This window comes from Papio anubis, chromosome 2 (assembly GCF_008728515.1).
Source record: "Papio anubis isolate 15944 chromosome 2, Panubis1.0, whole genome shotgun sequence".
NCBI lineage: Eukaryota > Metazoa > Chordata > Mammalia > Primates > Cercopithecidae > Papio > Papio anubis.
The window spans coordinates 91,893,854-91,910,617 of record NC_044977.1 but is presented as its reverse complement, the minus strand read 5'-3'; the positions used below and the strand labels follow the sequence as shown (position 1 = coordinate 91,910,617).

The following is a 16,764-nucleotide window of genomic DNA, read 5'->3' as shown; positions in this document are numbered from 1 at the left end:
GCAGTGAGCTGAGATTGCACCACTGTACTCCAACCTGGGCAACAGAACAAGACTTTACCTCCAAAAAAAATGCGGGGGAGGTGGAGGCAGGGGGAGCTATTCTACCAGAATAGCTAAAATAAAAATGACTTGACAATACCAAGTTTTGGGAAAGACAGGGAAAGCTTGAACCCTCTGACACTACTGAAGGAACATACATTGGGTACAACTACTTTGGAAACCTATTTGGCAGTATCTGCCTGTGACCCTAAAATTCCACTCTTTATTTGGGAATATACCCTCCAAAAATAATGCATATGAGCAACGTGAAGACACGTACAACAGTGCGTCTGGCAGCAGTATTTGCAATAGACAAAAATTGGAAACAACTGAAAGGCCATCAACAGTGGATGGAGACACTGGGTGCAGTGGCTTACACCTGTAATCCCAGCACTTTGAGAGGCCGAGGCGGGTGGATCACCCAAGGTCAGGAGTTTGAGACCAGCCTGGCCAACATGGAGAAACCTTGTCTCTATTAAAAATACAAAAATTAGCTGGGTGTGGTGGTGCGTGCCTGTAATCCCAGCTACTCAGGAGGCTGAGGCAGGAGAATTACTTGACCCCTCATCCTGGGGTTGGCATTATGCTTGTGCAGCTTATGGCTCAGCACATGCGCCAGAGACACGGTGCCAGCACTTTTTTTTTTTTTTTTTTTTTTGGGGTCTCACTCTCACCCAGGCTGGAGCGCAGTGGTGTGATTGCTCCTGAGCATAAGTGATTCTTCCACCTCAGCCTCCCGAGTAGCTGGGACTACAGGTGCGGGCCACCATGCCCAGCTAATTTTTGTATTTTTTGTAGGGATGGGGTCTTCCTATGCTGTCCAGGTTGGTCTCAAACTCCTGGGCTCAAGCGATTTTCCCACCATGGCCTCGCAAAATGCTGTGATTACAGGCGTGAGCCACCCGCACACTTACACGCCCATTCCTAGCTGCAGCTTCAGAAATTTCTGACCCAGAAGTCAGCCCAAACCCCCTCACTGTCCCCCAAAATTTGAGTTCGTCTCAACTCTACCCAAACACTCCCCTTTCTTGGGGTGGCTTAATGCTCGCTCTCATTGCCCTTCCTACTGCCTAGCCACATATCACATCTACCAACCTTCCATGCAGCCATAGATGTGTTCTATCAAAGACAGTTCCCTCCCCAAGAGGACTTCTCTGGCTAATCATAATCTGCCTTTGGTTGTAATTTTGTGTTGTGAGGCCACCACAAGGGTGTTTGCTGAGGAGGTCCTGGAGTCCCTCAGAGCATGCTTGCTACCAGGAGTCAGCATTTATGTAACTTCATCAGCTGGGGCTTCTGCTTCTCTTACAAACAGGTGCCAGGGCCCACCTTGGGCACTCCTGCAGAAGTGAGTAGAGGCTTCTGCCATGGGGCCATACCTTGTTTGACCTAGGTGCCAGCACTGGGACCGATGGCACAGTACAGTCCTACCGTTCCCACAAGGTTTGTGTGTGCATCATGACAGGAAACATGGCAAGTCACAGAGGCTGTCCAATGTCCCTGTCTCAGCTTCCTGAGGACCTGTGCTTTCTACTGAAATACACCATCTCATGAGAATACTTCCCTGCCTTCCGAACCCCAGTGAGAAAGGAGTTGTGACTGGAAGTCAGTGTCATCAACTCTGGAAATGAAAAGGGAGGCCAAATGTCTCCAGGGTTAACAGTAGTAACCAGGTCGGGCATGGTGGCTGATGCCTGTAATCCCAGCACTTTGGGAGACGGAGGCAGATGGGTCACTTGAGGTCAGGAGTTCAAGACCAGCCTGGCCAACATGGCGAAATTCCGTCTCTACTAAAAATGCAGGAATTAGCCGGGTGGGGTGGCGGGCACCTGTAATCCCAGCTACTGGGGAGGCTGAGGCAGGAAGAATTGCTTGAACCCAGGAGGCAAGGGTTGCAGTGAGCCAAGATCATGCCACTGCACTCCAGCCTGAGCCACAGAGCAAGACTCTGTCTCAAAAAAAAAAAAAAAAAAAAAAAAGGGGGGATGGGCCTGTAATCCCAGCACTTTGGGAGGCTGAGACAGGTGGATCTTCTGAGATCAGGAGTTCGAGACCAGTCTGACCAACATGGTGAACCCCATCTCTACTAAAAATACAAAAATTAGTTGGATGTGATGGTGGGCACCTGTAATCCTAGCTACTTGGGAGGCTGAGGCAGGGGAATCATCGCTTGAACCCGGGAGGCAGAGGTTGCAGTGAGCCAAGATCACGCCATTGCATTCCAGCCTGGGGCACAAGAGCAAAACTCTGTCTCAAAAAGAAAAAAAAAAAAAAGTCAGTAACCAGGTTGTGTCCCACAGAGCTTTACTGGGGGCCAAACACTGTCAACCCCTCCTCAGGTCCGTGTGAGCCTGTGCACCTGACCTTCTGACAGAGTCACTGGTGAGCAGGGCGTCCCCCACCAGGCCCCCATACTTTGCTCCCATGGGTTTCCTATGGAATGTTCCTGCCTCAACTTCTGAGAGCCTCTTGCTAGGGAGTCCCATCCTTAGCCCTTGCCTCCCTGTGCTGCTTTACCTTCTTTTTGGAAGGATAACTGCCCTCTGTTTTCAGCACCCCAATGAGAAAGAATAAGCAGTGTCAGTGATTCCTGATGTGTGGAACCATCTGATGAATGAGGAGTTTGGGTAAAAAATAAAGGGAACTGATGAAAACCACTTCTGTGTGAAGCACGGTGGTGTGTGCCTGTAGTCCCAGCTACTCGGCAAGGTGAAGTGGGAGGACTGCTTAAGCCCGGGAGTTGGACATCGGCCTTGAAAAGATAGTGAGACTCAATCTAGAAAACAGAAACAAAAACACTTCTGACTGTTGTCTGCCTGTGGGTTTCTGACTCTGCTCCCAGACTTATGGCGAGAACTTTGCTAACTCGGGAGCCCACAAGAACGAAGTTTTTGCCAAATTTTGGCCCCGAGTTCCTCTAAAACGTAATGGAGACCTAACCCCATGCTTGTTAAGACCCTCTTTCTGCCCTACCATGATTACCAAATCTCTGCTGAGGTTGTAAGATAAGCTGATCTTGGGGAAACAAGGACAAATGGGGGAAGGAAATAGGGCTGGAGAGGCCCAAGCATTCACAGAGGCCAGGGCTGGGAGTAGGTAGGGGCCTGCTTCATTTGAGAATAATTATGAAGGACAATAGGGTTTCAACAGGGGGACAGTACCGGTATTCAAAGCAAAGCAAAAGATGTAAGTGAAAGATGTAAGTGGACCGGTGCAATGGGTCATGCTTACAATCCCAGTACTTTGGGAGGCCAAGGCAGGAGGATCACCAGAACTGAGGTGATCGAGACCAGCCTGAGCAACACAGTGGGACCCTGTCTCTACCAAAAAAACCTTTAAATTAGCTGGGCATGGTGACTACTGTAGTTTCAGCTACTCAGGAGGCTGAGGCAGGAGGATCACTTGAGCCTGGGAGGTCAAGGCTACAGTGAGCCTGGGTAACAGAGTGAGACCCTGTCTCAAAAAAAAAAAAAAAAAAGAGAAAAAGAAAGATGTTAAGTGTGTAAGTGAAGCCTGGAGATGCAGACACCTGCAAATGGGCCACTGGGGGGCACCTGGCTGTGGCTGGGGTCCAGGAGAAGTGGGAGCTCAGGGAAGAGAGGCTGGAACTGGGCTCAAAGGGCCTTGAAGGCCAGGCCTGTCAGGGTCCATCATCTCCTCAGGCTGGAGAAGTCAGTGCAAGCTGCAGTGATGGGGTCCTGAGGCCCCAGTACTTATGCCCATACTCTCCCACTGTCTCCCAAGATCATACAGGGAAGCCTGTTTCCAGATGCCTGTGATTTATTTCCAAAGGAGAGCTACAGCACATAGGAAAATACACATGGCTTTTCACTCTACATTTTCAGAGAAAAGAGATTCGGTCATTGGCTTTCTCAGTGCCATCATCCTGTTCCATAAGGCTCTGGGATAGATGGCCTGTCTCCAAGATCCCGCTTTCAAAGCAGCAGCTTGGCCAAGGCCTCTGGGGGTAGGAGTGAAGGGCAGCGACCCCCAAGTGGGGGTAGAGGGGAGCACATGAGCAGCACTCACTGCAAAGCTAAGGCAAAGAATAGAGCTGGTGGGAGATGCCTCCCCTCACCCCAGGGGCATGGCTTGCTGAGGCCCAGGATACAGACCAGGAGGGGTGGGGACGGGGGTCTGGTCCAGCCTGGAGCAGCAGCAGGACTCTGAGTGTACACGTGGGTGTGGGGTGAAGAGGGGGGCATGCTGAAAAGGAAGCCTACCGGGGTATAGAGGAGTTTTAGCTTGCATATTCCCCCTGCCCCAGAACAGCTCCCAGACCATGGTCCCCAATCCTACACTTGGCCCCTCTCGTAAGTTCTACTTCAGGTGGGGGGTCCTGCTCAGGTTCCTTCTGCCACCTTATCCCCTCCCACTGTCAGTGCAAAACATTCTTAGGGCCAAGCCCCTGAGTCCCCTGCACACTGACTGGAGCTGCAGGGAAGGGAGGACAGCAAGGTGCTAGCTGGGAGCCTCCCCCAGCACCGGGAATTCCTTGCACATCTCTCGGACAATCATGCGGTCCATCTGGCACTGGGGTGAGGTCTCCTCCTCATTCAGGATGCGTCGCAGTATGGCCTGCAGGTCGGGTAGCCGGTGGCGGTGCTGCAGGTAGGGTGTGGTGCGGACTACAGCATGCATCAGGGAGAGGTACTCCATGCGCAGCTGTGGGAAGAGCAGGCCAGCTCAGGGACCCCAGGGAGGTACTGCAACCACCGCTGGTCAGGAACAGGACCCCACTGTCCCACAGACCCCAGGGCTGTGGACCTAAATATCAGGGCTGCATCCCCAGCACCCACAATATACCTGGCACAGAATTGGTCTTCAATAGTTTTTGAGTAAGTGAATAAAAGAATCACCCAGCCACACACAGCCCCAGGTATGGGGCCTGCCCAGGGAAGTCCTGCCCATCCTTTGAAGCTGGTCCCTCAAGGTACCTCTGTCTGTCAGTCAGAGGCCCTCTGCTTCTCACCCTATCCTCTCTTGTCCTGGAAGATCTCGTGCACATTCCCAGCTTCAAATAGTAACCCACTCTCATACCTCTCATCTAGAACTCCCCTGTGAGCTCCAGACGAGAATATTCAACTGCCCACTTGTCATCTCCTGCACATCTCACAGACCTCAAATCCACATATCCACCATCAAACTCATGATCTTTCCCATCCTCCTAGAGTTGAAGGATTTCTCATGTTCTTACCTTTAGAAAGAGCACTGTTGTCGATTCAAAAGCACAGGCCTGAAATATGATGTCCTATTTCTTCTTGTCTCCCACATATCTCATATTCAAGCCATGTCTAAGACCTGGCCATCCTACCTCCTACATATGCCCCGAATTCATCTCTAACAGCCTCTCCTCCAATCTATACTCCCAGCACCTCTGGCTGAACCAGTTCCAACAGCCCTTATTATATATGTGTGTGTGTGTGTGTAAATATATATATATATTTTTTTTTTTTTGGTTTTTTTTAATACAGGGTGCTATCACCCAGGCTGGAGTGCAGTGGTACAATCTCGGCTCACTGCAACCTCTGCCTCCTGGGTTCAAGCAATTCTCCTGCCTCAGCCTCCCAAATAGCTGGGATTAGAGGCATGCGCCAAACTGCTCAGCTAATTTTTGTGTTTTTTTTTAGAAGAGACGGGGTTTCGCCATGTTGGCCAGGCTGGCCTCAAACTCTAGACCTCAAGTGATCCGCCCACCTCGGCCTCCCAAAGTGCTGGGATTACAGGCATGAACCACTGCGCCCAGCCAGCCCTTATGACTTGACAGCTTGTTCTTACAGAGACTCCCAATCCATTAACCTGACCTAGCACTATGTCTGCTTCCCTCAACATCCCTCATCTCTCTCTTTACTTAGAGGAATAATACCAAAACCTCCTTTAGGCAGCACACCCTGCTAAGTCCCAGCCCTGGGAGTCATACCGAGGTGCCTGCACATCAAATGCCAGTGTCTAAGCTAGAGACAAATGCAGAGCCATGTGCAGGCCTGAATGTCATTCACCACCACAAACCTCAAATGGACACGCAGCACTGCCTAGGCCTCCCGCTGCTTTTCTCTGCTGTGTCACTCTCCCCTAGAGTAGCAATAATACCCACCCTCTCTGTCTTCGAAACCTACTTACCTGGTCAGCTGGCTTTGTGCTTCATAGAGAATACAGAAGAAATCTTGCAGAAACCTGTCTTTCCCCTCAGTACCCACATCTCACCTATCCCTAAAAGAATGAGCGGCCCTAGCTCCTGGTGTGGGCCTGGACCTGGACTCCCTCTCTTGCTCCATCCACTTGACTCCTGTGGTGGCTCACAATCTCCAACATGCCATCTATCTCTCTGTGCTTGCTGGACCATTCCCTCTGGCTCAGAACATGCACCATCATCCCTACCATTTTTGTCTTTGTTTTTTAAAGAGACAAGGTCTGGCTCTGTTGCCCAGGCTAGAGTGCAATGACACAATCATGGCTCACTGCAGCCTTGACCTCCTGGGCTCAAATAATCTTCCCACTTCAGCCTCCAAAGTAGTTGGAATTACAAGTGCATACCACCATGCCCAGCTAATTTTATTTTTTACTGTGGTCCATCAGGCTATACAGAGGTCTCATTATGTTGCCCAGGCTGATCTTGAACTCATGGACTCAAGTGGTCTTCCTGCTTCGGCCTCCCAAAGTGCTGGGATTATAGGCGTGATCCACTGCACCTAGTCAACATCCCCATCTGTCGCCCAGGCTGGAGTGCAGTGGTGTCATCTTGGCTCACAGCAACCTCCACCTTCCGGGTTCAAGCAATTCTCCTGCCTCAGCCTCCCAAGTAGCTGGGATTACAGGCTCCCACCACCACGCCCAGCTAATTTTTTTATTTTTCGTATTTTGTATTTTTAGTAGGGACCATGTTGGCCAGGCTGGTCTCCAATTCCTGACCTCAAGTGATCCACCCACCTCAGCCTCCCAAAGTGCTGGGATTACAGGCATGAGCCACTGCACCTGGCCAACATCCCCCATTTTCAAAACACTCTCCCTGGCCAGGCGCGGTGGCTCACACCTGTAATCCCAACACTTTCGGAGGCTGAGGCTGGTGGATCGCATGAGGTCAGGAGTTCAAGACCAGTCTAGCCAACATGGCGAAACCCCGTCTCTACTAAAATATAAAAATTAGCTGGGTGTGGTAGTGGGTGCCTGTAATCCCAGTAACTTGGGAGGCTGAGGCAGAAGAATCACTTGAACCCAGGAGGTGGAGGTTACAATGAGCCAGGATTACGCCACTACACCCCAGCCTTGGCAACAGAGGGAGACCCCATCTCAACAAACAAACAAACAAACAAACAAACAAAAAAAACACTCTCAGGCCGGGCGCCGTGGCTCAAGCCTGTAATCCCAGCACTTTGGGAGGCCGAGACGGGCGGATCACGAGGTCAGGAGATCGAGACCATCCTGGCTAACACAGTGAAACCCCGTCTCTACTAAAAAAATACCAGAAAAACTAGCCGGGCGTGGTGGCGGGCGCCTATAGTCCCAGCTACTCGGGAGGCTGAGGCAGGAGAATGGCGTAAACCCGGGAGGTGGAGCTTGCAGTGAGATAAGATCCAGCCACTGCATTCCAGCCTGGGTGACAGTGAGACTCCGTCTCAAAAAAAAAAAGCAAAACAAAACAAAACAACAAAAAAAACACTCTCCCTATCCCCATGCCATCTCCCTCCAGCAACCTCCCTCCTATTTTTCTCTTCCCCTTCACAGAAAATTCACAAGAGTTGTCTCCATTTACTGCTTCCAACCCTCCCCTCATTTCTACTCCCCAATAACTTCAAGTTCTCTCAAACTTTCATTCTGACTCTCCTCCTTGCACCCCACTGACACTGCTTGTCAGGCACCACTAACCTCTGTGTGGTGAATCCAATGGCCAACCCCAGTCTCACTCAGGCTCCTAACGGTGTAGAGATGGCTGATCATCTTCCTCTAAACACGTGGCTTTGGGCTCCTGCTTTCTTGGTTCTCTTCCTGGGTTTCTCCCTAGTTGTTTCAGTTGTGCCCAGGGCTGCAGCCCAAGCTTCCTGCTGACCTATCTATCTCATTTCTGAGGCAATCACACTGTCACAGGCTTCCCATCATATCTCTGCATAGACAACTCAAAAATGTCTCTCTAGTCTCAACTCATTCCCCATTACCTCCCTGATGCCCTCGGTACCTCGGTGTCTAGTAGGTATTTCCTCACTCTTGACACATTCAAAACACAACTCTCTATTTTCCCCCAAGAAGTTCTCCCAGCCTCCCCAACTTCAAAAATCAGCACTTCATCCATCTAGCTGCTCAAGATAAGTCAAGTGGCAAGCCCTGCCAGATCCACTTACTAAACACTCTACAGCTGGCCTCTTCTTACCACTGCCACTGCCATGGCCTATCCCGTCCCCACCCCATCCATGCCACCTGGACCACTGCGGCTGCTTCCCCGCTGGCTGGCTTCCACTCTGCTGGCACGCAGTTCAGATTCCATGTGGGATGTTAATTACATCACATTCCCCGTTCCTGAGATCACGACCTCCCGCAGCAGCCTCCGAGGCTTTGTGTAAACTCCATCCTCCATGCCTCATCTCCCACCACTCCCTCCTCTCCAGCCTCCTCCAGTCACATCACCTCCAGATCACCTCATGGCTGGCTCCTTTGGGTCTTGGTGCACCTATCGTGGCCTCCTTCGCTTACCTGGCTCCAGCAGTGACCGTGCCCCCTCATGTCCACTCAATGGCATGACCCCCACCATTTTGTTTCAGTTTCCACACAGTGACCCTCCCTGCTGCAGCCATCTCTAGGCACCTTGTCTCCCGGTGACAGGTCTGCGATGTGCCGCACAGTGATGTCAATGAGAGCCATCATGTCTGTGTGGTAGAAGATGGCAGCTGTGGCCGGGCTGCCAAACACATCCTGCAGAAACTTGAGGACAGAGTGTGGTGGCTGTGGCTCATGTCTGAAGATGCGCACAGGGTCATCTAGGAGGCAGGGGTCACAGCGGTCAGGGTGGACCTTGTGGGGGTCCCAGAGTCACCCCAGGGGGTTACGGGAGTCATGGCAGGGGTCATGGAGTCACAGGGCATCGAAGTGGTACCCGCGCAGATTCCCGGGCCCTCACCCCCTCTGTTCAGGAGCAACAACAGCTTCTCGGAGAAGATCTTGACATTGGCGTGTTTGCTCAGGGCAGCCATGATGACATTCTGGTCAGGGGCTAAGGAAGGACATGGGTATAGACAGGGTGCTGAGCCTGAGAGCACCCATGTGCTCAGCCACCGCCCGGCCAGGCCCCACCCCACCTGGCAGGTGCAGGTTGAGAGCCAGAAGCAGGTTCACACAGAGGTCTGGCAGCTGCTCTGTGGTGTCCAAGGGCAGCCCGTCCTCAACGATGCTCAGTAGGAACTGGGCGAAAGGCGTGCCCAGGTGCTCTGCGAGAGAGGTGCACGGAAGTCTGCAGCCCCATTCTCCCCCGACCCCCGCACCACCCACCCTTCCTGGCTTTCTGTGAGCCTTGGGGATAGCCTATCCCTGCTAGGCTGTGTAGTCAGCAGGTCCCAGGCCTTTGGGCAATGGGCCCTGGCTTAGGACCTGTGATCAGCTGGTCGGCAACTGCATTCTTACCATAATGTGCATAGGGCACTGCCTCTCCCATGGAGAAGACCATGGCCAGGATGAGGGCAGAGTAACAGAGTTTCTGGTGGTCTGGGGGGAAAAGGGAGGCAGTCAGAGTCCCCAAAGATGGCAGGAAATCCCAGCAGATGGCAGGAACACCCTCCAGATGGCAGGAAGTTCCCTCCCACTCCGCCCTCTAGCCTCACCCTGCGTGTCTGTCTGCATGTCCCTCGCCAGCTCCACAGGCAGCACAGATGACACAAGCGTGGAGATGATGGCTGCGTCCAGGCTGCACATGGCGCCAAAGCACTTGAGGAGCAGCAGCCGCAGTGATGCTCGGTGTTCCTGGCAGGGAACCCTGCATGCTCAGTGCCTGAAACTCCCCCACTACCTAGGTCTCTCCATTACCCCTCCCCTCCATCCTGCACATACCATTTGGTAATAGGCCACCAAGGCCAGGACAGACTCGAACTCATTTCTCTTGCACATTTTCTTGCAAACTTCAGGGTCTGCATCAGTCTAGAGAAATGAGAAAGTGAGAGCGTCAGCCAGCATGAGCAGAGCTGTGCGGCCACACAAGAGAGGGCTGAGCACATATGTGTAGGGGAGACTCCTAGTACTGTGAGGGATGCTACAGGGCAGGGACCACTGTTCCCCATGTGGGGTGTGTGTGTGGGCCCCTACCCTTACCAGAATATGCAGCAGCTCCTCCAGGTAGCAGCGGATGACACCCTCATCCTCATACAGTGCCCAGCTGCGCTGCTGGGCATCGTCCTTCCGTCGAGCCAGATCTGCAAAGATCACTTCCAGCCTCTGCTGGTCATGGCAGATCTGCCCTGAGGGCAGGGCCATGCTGAGGTCCTAAGGGGAGAGGGCAAGGCATGACTCAGCACACTTCCTGCCCTCACCATCTCCGGGAAACCTCTAAGGCCTAGAGAGTCCACCTGTGGACCTATACTCCATGAACTCAAGTCCCTCCTGGCCCACACTGGACAGGGGGCTCGCTCCGGTCTTGATGACCTCCCAGGACAGGAGTCAACAGAAGACTCATCTGTAGGGGGGTTTTCAACAGCTCGCCTCTCATCCCAGACCTGGATAAACACCCCCAACTAGGAGGGCCATGAACTCTTGTCACTGCCAGAATGTGACTCTGAGACCTCACTCTCCCATTCCACACAAAACGGCACAGGCCTGTCATCTACCAACTTGCCACATTTTCCTTGAACCCTGCTGACCAGGAACTGGCTGTTGTGCCCAGCATAGCCAAGCCCATTGGCCCACTTCCCAACACCCAAACTAGAAGTGTAAGAGGAATCACGGAGCCCTAAAGAGGGACCTTTGCTTTGTCTGACCCCAGTCATGTATGTTGGGCTCACTGCCCCCATCCTGCTCGTGAGTGCCAAGGATCCCACCCATCCCATGATGCCCATACACCTCACTCCCTCTCGTCCAAGTCAGCAGCTAGGACTCCATCACAGCTCTCCCAGCACCCATGTGTCTTACTGCCAAGGTCAGCAAGGCACTACCCTCACCCATGCCCAGTGTCCATTCCTTCCCTGCAGCCAGACAGAACTCGCGGTCACCTGCCCCAGGTCTCACCTCCTCCTACAGCACCCACTCCCTCACTCCCTGTGTTCCAGCCCTGCAGGCCTTGTTCTACTTCCTCCCACAAGCCAGGCTCAGTCTTGCCTTGTGGCCCTTGTCCAGGCTGCGCATCTGCCTGGAATGCTTGTCCTTTCTTTCTGCTTCAGAAATCAGCTCAATGTCCCCAGTGCCCGGCACAATAAGAGCTCAGAGCCAGAGCTTGAGAAATACCTGTAATGTACAGGCTGGACAGTGTGTGACGGTGGGAACAGGGTGGGTAGCAGGGTGGCCCTGCTGTGCCGCCCACCCTCACCTTGCCCTCTACGAGTGAGAGGAGGACCTGCTCCATGACAGGTGAGCTGGCCGGCACGGAGGCCTGGATGTGGCCCACTATGACGCCAATGGCCACCCGGCATAATTCATGGCTCAGGCCAGTGTTTCTCCGCACCAGCTCCATCAGCTCGGCCCCAATGGTCCTGGGCACAGCCGCCTCAGCTGCTGCCTTCTCCTCTGTGGTCCCCAGGCTCAGTGTACCCAGGGCTTCCAGGTCATCAGAGGCTGAGGTTGTACCAGCTGCCAGTTCTTCTTCTGCAGGGGGTTCAGGTGCTGATGCCTTGGAGGGAGGGGGCTGGGCTTGGGACACAGTGGTGTGGGTGCCTCGGCGGGGCACAGGTGGGGGTGTGGGTGAGCAGCTGGAACCCGGCTCAGACGGGCTGGAGCCGGTATAGAGCGTGTCCAGGGAGGTGCTGCTGACTGAGGAGCCGCTGGATACAGAGTTACCCCCGGAGGGCCTGGTGTTGTGGCCACCTGCAAGCAGTGAGTAGAAGCTGTGCCAGGGCAGCCCCCTGGAAAACCATACCCTTCACAGCCCAGATCCCCTGTCCCCTAATACAGGGCCTAGTTTCTCTGCTAGGCACTGTCTCCTCACAAAGCCCAGAGCCCCTAATTGCCCCAACATGGGAGTCCTGCCCTCCTCCCAAGCTTAGAGCCTCCATCTCCCTGACACAGGCAGAACAACCATTCCAAGCATAGGTTGCCTCCACCTGAATCCCCCTAACCCTTCTTACCACTCCCAGAGGCCATCAGGGCCTCTCGCTCTCGGCGCTTCACTGGTGGGGGAGGTGTAGCAGGTGCTGCTCGGCGAGGCTGTGGTGGGATCTGGGAAGATGGAAGTGGGATCTGGAAGATGGAAGTAGGATCTGGGAGGACAGACTGACATCTAGGGCGGCAGCCAGGCTCGGGCCCTGAGCCCTGGGTGTGGGCGGGACTATGGCTCTGGGCCACGTCACTCCTGAGTGGACCCCTTGAGCCTCTGGATGAAGCCTTAAGCCCCACCCACCTTCCTTCTCCAGGATGCCCTCACCACACACCTGGTAGAGGCCTCCATCTGCCACAAGATGCTCAGAACTGGGTAGGCTGTGCTGCCGCTCGAACCCAGCTCGACACACCCCATTGGGCTGCCTGGCCACAGCAGCATCCAAGTGGTGGTCACTGGTTGATGGGGTCATAACTGCAACACTGGAGGCTGAGGGGCCTCTGCGTGACAGGGTCTCTTTCCGGTGGTGGATCAGCTTCCTGATGGAGGGACAGGGAGGCTATTGGGGGGTTGCATCTCACACCTCAAAGTCCTCATATGCCCCTGTGGGATGCTGGGACCCCACAGCCCAGGCCCCTCAGACATCCCCATCTCCTCCATGCTCCACCCCAGCCTGCAGTACCCTATACTATCCTTAGTCCTGCACTCTGCACACTCCTGGTGCTCACTGAAGGACCCGACCCCACCATGCTCACTGGGAGGTGCCACTCCCCCACTACCCCTGCCAACCCTTGCATTTCCCACCTGCCCCATGACACTCACTGAAGAACCCGACCCCACCATGCTCACCGGGAGGTCCCACTCCACTCCCCCCAACACTCACTGGAGGACTCCACGCTGTTCCAGGCTGTACTTGCCACCATCCCGCATGGCTGTGTTGTGTACAGCCTCGATGGCCCGGTCAATGGCCTGGAGGACATCCTGCTCCAGGCCCTGGGGGGCAGGGGACAGCAGTTAGACCTGAAGGCCAAATGGAGGTGCTCAGCCCAGACCCAGCCCAATACAGAACCCAGGGCAAAGAACCAATACAGCTAAAGCCTTGAATGCTAGACATAGCACAGAAAGTTGAACCAGAATATGGAACTGGGTTCTCAAACCGCATCACTCAGGGAGCTGAGGCACAGGTGACCCCCATGCTGCCACATTACATATTAGGTCCCGATCAGGATTTTACCCCACAGCAAGGCTCTTGGCTAAGATGTTTCTGAAAATCAGAGGTCTAAAGCAAAAACATAGCCCAGGGACTCCCAGCTTGCAGCCAAGAGCGCATACCTAGTCTATCCCTGGTCTTGGCTCAGAGCCCAGGTTGAGATGCCAAACAGGAAGCCTCCAATATCTGGAATCCTTAATACATCACTCTGCATCTTGCTGATCTTCCACAAAACCAAGGTCACACCCCAGAACAGCCCTGTCCTTGTAAGAGTCCTCTGTAAGCCCTGGGTGCTGAGAATGGGTCAAAGGGACTTACCCTCCCCAACCCTGCTGCTGGCCCTCATCCCCACAGGGTGTCTCAGTAAGCTTCCAGACCCGCCCCGGGAAGCAGTTCTGTGTTTGCGGCAAAAGATAAACATGAGAAAGGGGCCTAGCACCTGTTCCAGGCTCTTATTGCCATCCCCAACATCCCAGGGGTCCAGTCTACTCTGCCTATCTGGCATGGGGGGTATGGGGTAGCAGCTATCAAACCAGCTACCCCCAGCCCTCCCCTGGCCTTGGCACACGTAGTCCATCAGGCTACACAGGAGCCCCAGAGCTGAGATGAATTCACTCCACCATGGGTTTGAGAAGCTTCCCTGTTGGGGACAGACAGGCGGGCACAGAGGTCAGCAAAACCCTCCAGGTGGTATGAGGTGTGCCAGAGTGCAGGGAGAGGAGACAGGGGACAGAAAGAGAAAGAGACACACAGAGAGAGAGAGAGAGAGAGAGAGAGAGAGAGAAAGGAATGGGGAAAGAGAGGAGCTCAGAGAGAAACTGAGAGGCAGAGGAAAACAACGAAGAAAGAAACTGAGAGCCAGAGCCAGAGTGTGGGGGGAGCTGGAGGAAGAAACAAAAACACACACATAGGTGGAGTCGGAACGACACACAGGCAGAGAGGCACAGAGTCACAGCAATCCAGACAGAGACACGCAGAAAGAAACTGAGAGACTGACAGAGAAGATGGTAGCCTCTCTGCCCTCCCCAAATACCTTGCCCCACTGGTCCTGGCTGGGGACAGGGGACTCACAGGTCCTTGAGCTATGCCCAGTAGGGGAAGAGACAGGACTTTCCTCAGAGGCCTTCAATGAGACCCCATTCCCAAAAAGGTTGGGTCTGACACACTTACTGGGTCTGACACACAGCAGCCATGGTGTCCACAGCCCCCACTCCCACCCTGGCACTCCTACATGGGATCACGCCAAGGGTCTATGAGGAAGCCCCTAGGTCCCCAGGGCCCATCCTCCCTGGTAAGACCAGATGACACTTCCAAATTTATCCCGTTATTTCTGTCCTGAACTGGGCTGGGACAGGATGTTTCCTAAAGGATAGCGACTAGGACGGGGCGGGGGTGTCTGGCACAGGCCCGGCAGCTCTGGGCCCTTCTTCCCCCGTGGTCAGAATAGACCAGCTGGAGATACCACACCCCAACCCCCGCAGCAGGGCTACTCTTAGGGAAACAGGAACTGGGACTGCAGCTTCCACTGGAAGGAAATGGGGCCACGGTCAGACCAGGGGAAGCTATAAGAACTCACTTCGTCACAATGGGAGCAGTCCTCACTCCAGGCTGGGGACAAGAAGGGATGGAGCCCCTCACTTTCAAAGGAAGACAGTTTGAGAAGTCAGGGTTGGGGAGTGGAGGGAGCAGTGCCAGACAGTGTCAGCAGGGGCATGGGTCCTTGGTTCAAATAAGGCTGGGAGAGACTTAAGAGCTTAGAGGGTGGCTGAGCACAGGCTAGTGAAAGACACTACCAAAGCTTGGGTGTCACATAAGGGATGGAGATGTCCATAGCTCTAGGATCCAAGTTAGGGGGTTGAGGACCTGGAGGATGGTTGGGGAAATAGGTGGTGTCCAAGGTGGTCCAGGTCTCAGTGGTGGCTCCAATGGGGGGCAAGGTGCGGGAGGGAGTGGGGGGAGAAGAAAGGGAGGGAGGGAGGTTGGTTGTGGGGTCCTAGGAATCCAGAGAAGGGGCATATTAAGGGTCTGGGGTCTCAGGGATTTGAATAATTGGCCAGGATTCGGTAGGGCTCAGGGTCGCCATTCGGATAGCTGACTCGATACTGAAGGGTCTGAGGTCCTGACGAATCTCAGTTCCAGGGTTAGGCTTTTGGTCGATCAGGATCGGGCTGTCAAGGGCCTGGTCTTTTGTGGGTGATGCAGACTCTTGGCAAGGGGTCTCAGTCCCCGTGGGTCCGGGGGTCTCAGGGTCAGGTTCTCAAACTCCCTCTCTGATAGAGGTCCTGGCCTCGGGTCCCGGAATGGGTGGGGTTCCTGGGTCGGTTCCGCGGGGCTGTGAAGGGGTCCTGCCGCAGGGGTGCAGAGGCCGGGCGGGGAGGGGCGCACTCACCTGCAGGCGGCGCAGGTAGGCTGGAGGCACGTAGCCCGTCTCACCACTGCGCGCCCGCGCTGCCAGCCACCAGTGCGCGCTGCTTCGCTCCAGCACCAGGAAGGTCTCGCCGGCGGCGAACGCCAGCGCATTGGGCTCCGCCGAGCGGAAGGCGTACAGCGCGCGGTACATGGGGCCGGGCAGGGCAGGTGCAGGGAAGGTGGCAGGTGCTGCGGAGCTACAACGCCAGGCCGGGAGCGCCGCGCCGCGCCGCGCCGCGCTCGCCCCGCCCCGTGACACACCACGCAGGCGCGCGCGCGCCCGCCCGCCCGCCGAAGCCCCGCCCCGGGCTGTATCGTTCCACGAATCCGAGAGCAGCGCCCCCGCGCGGCCCCAAGAGGTGCGGCAGGGCGGGGGTAGACAGCTGGCTGTCTACTCTGGTTCTGGTCCCTCCTGGCTCCAGGCGCCTCATCCCCGGACCCTGCACCCTCACTCCTCATCCGGCCTCAGCTTCACCCGTCCAGCCCTCTGCTCCCTTTCCGCGCTTCAGTCCGAACGCTGCGTCCCGTCCTATCTCACGGTGAAAGCGCGCTCTGCTCGTAGCGGGTGCGCCCCCGCCGCCCTGGGGGAGTGGGGTCCCATCTACTAACTGCAAGGACGGCGACTTTACCTCGAAAGGACGATCTTGCTGATCCGAAACTTGGAAGCCCCCGCGGGGCCCGGCTGTCGGTGTGTCTAGGCCTCACCACCTCTCTTCACCGAGTGCCAGTGGTGGCCAGTGGGGAGCAAGTGTGGGGAGAAGGGGGCCATTAAAAACAGAAACCAGGCAGTGCTATTCCCTGTCTAAAGCCCTCGCATCTTTGCTCCTCACACCTGCTCCTCCTCTCTCATCAGCCATGGCTGCTTTTCTCTATATTGGGCCTTTGCATA

General features: G+C 54.9%; 1 protein-coding gene across 4 annotated transcripts; it reads right to left on the bottom strand.

Moving 5' to 3' along the window:
• Positions 1 to 3,801: 3,801 nt before the first annotated feature.
• NCKIPSD (NCK interacting protein with SH3 domain) lies at positions 3,802 to 16,151 on the bottom strand. 4 transcript variants are annotated; one of them, XM_003894467.3, is made up of 13 exons: positions 15,856 to 16,151; positions 13,140 to 13,249; positions 12,591 to 12,795; positions 12,288 to 12,399; positions 11,534 to 12,027; positions 10,327 to 10,497; positions 10,069 to 10,155; positions 9,843 to 9,981; positions 9,646 to 9,726; positions 9,324 to 9,452; positions 9,146 to 9,238; positions 8,833 to 9,005; positions 3,802 to 4,704 (listed from the first exon to the last, which is right to left on the bottom strand). In XM_003894467.3, exons 1-13 carry the CDS (start codon positions 16,024 to 16,026, stop codon positions 4,501 to 4,503), a joined length of 2,169 nt encoding a protein of 722 aa, XP_003894516.1. In that variant the 5' UTR covers positions 16,027 to 16,151; the 3' UTR covers positions 3,802 to 4,500. The 4 variants fall into 4 exon arrangements, with proteins under 4 accessions (XP_003894516.1, XP_003894515.1, XP_009199102.1 ...); XM_003894466.3 differs by having other exon boundaries at positions 12,288 to 12,378; XM_009200838.3 differs by having other exon boundaries at positions 3,878 to 4,704; positions 13,140 to 13,276; positions 15,856 to 16,127.
• Between the last annotated feature and the right edge of the window lie 613 nt (positions 16,152 to 16,764).

Bases quoted from the DNA above. Each gene is read 5' to 3' on its own strand.
- NCKIPSD (XM_003894467.3), bottom strand. From the start codon at position 16,026: ATGTACCGCGCGCTGTACGCCTTCCGCTCGGCGGAGCCCAATGCGCTG. The intron at 10,498-11,533 runs GTGAGGGTGGGC...CTCTCCCCTTAG, and splicing joins TCTCACTCGTAGAGGGCAAG to GACCTCAGCATGGCCCTGCC. The intron at 9,006-9,145 runs GTGAGGGCCCGG...CCTGCCTCCTAG, and splicing joins GTTGCTCCTGAACAGAGGGG to ATGACCCTGTGCGCATCTTC.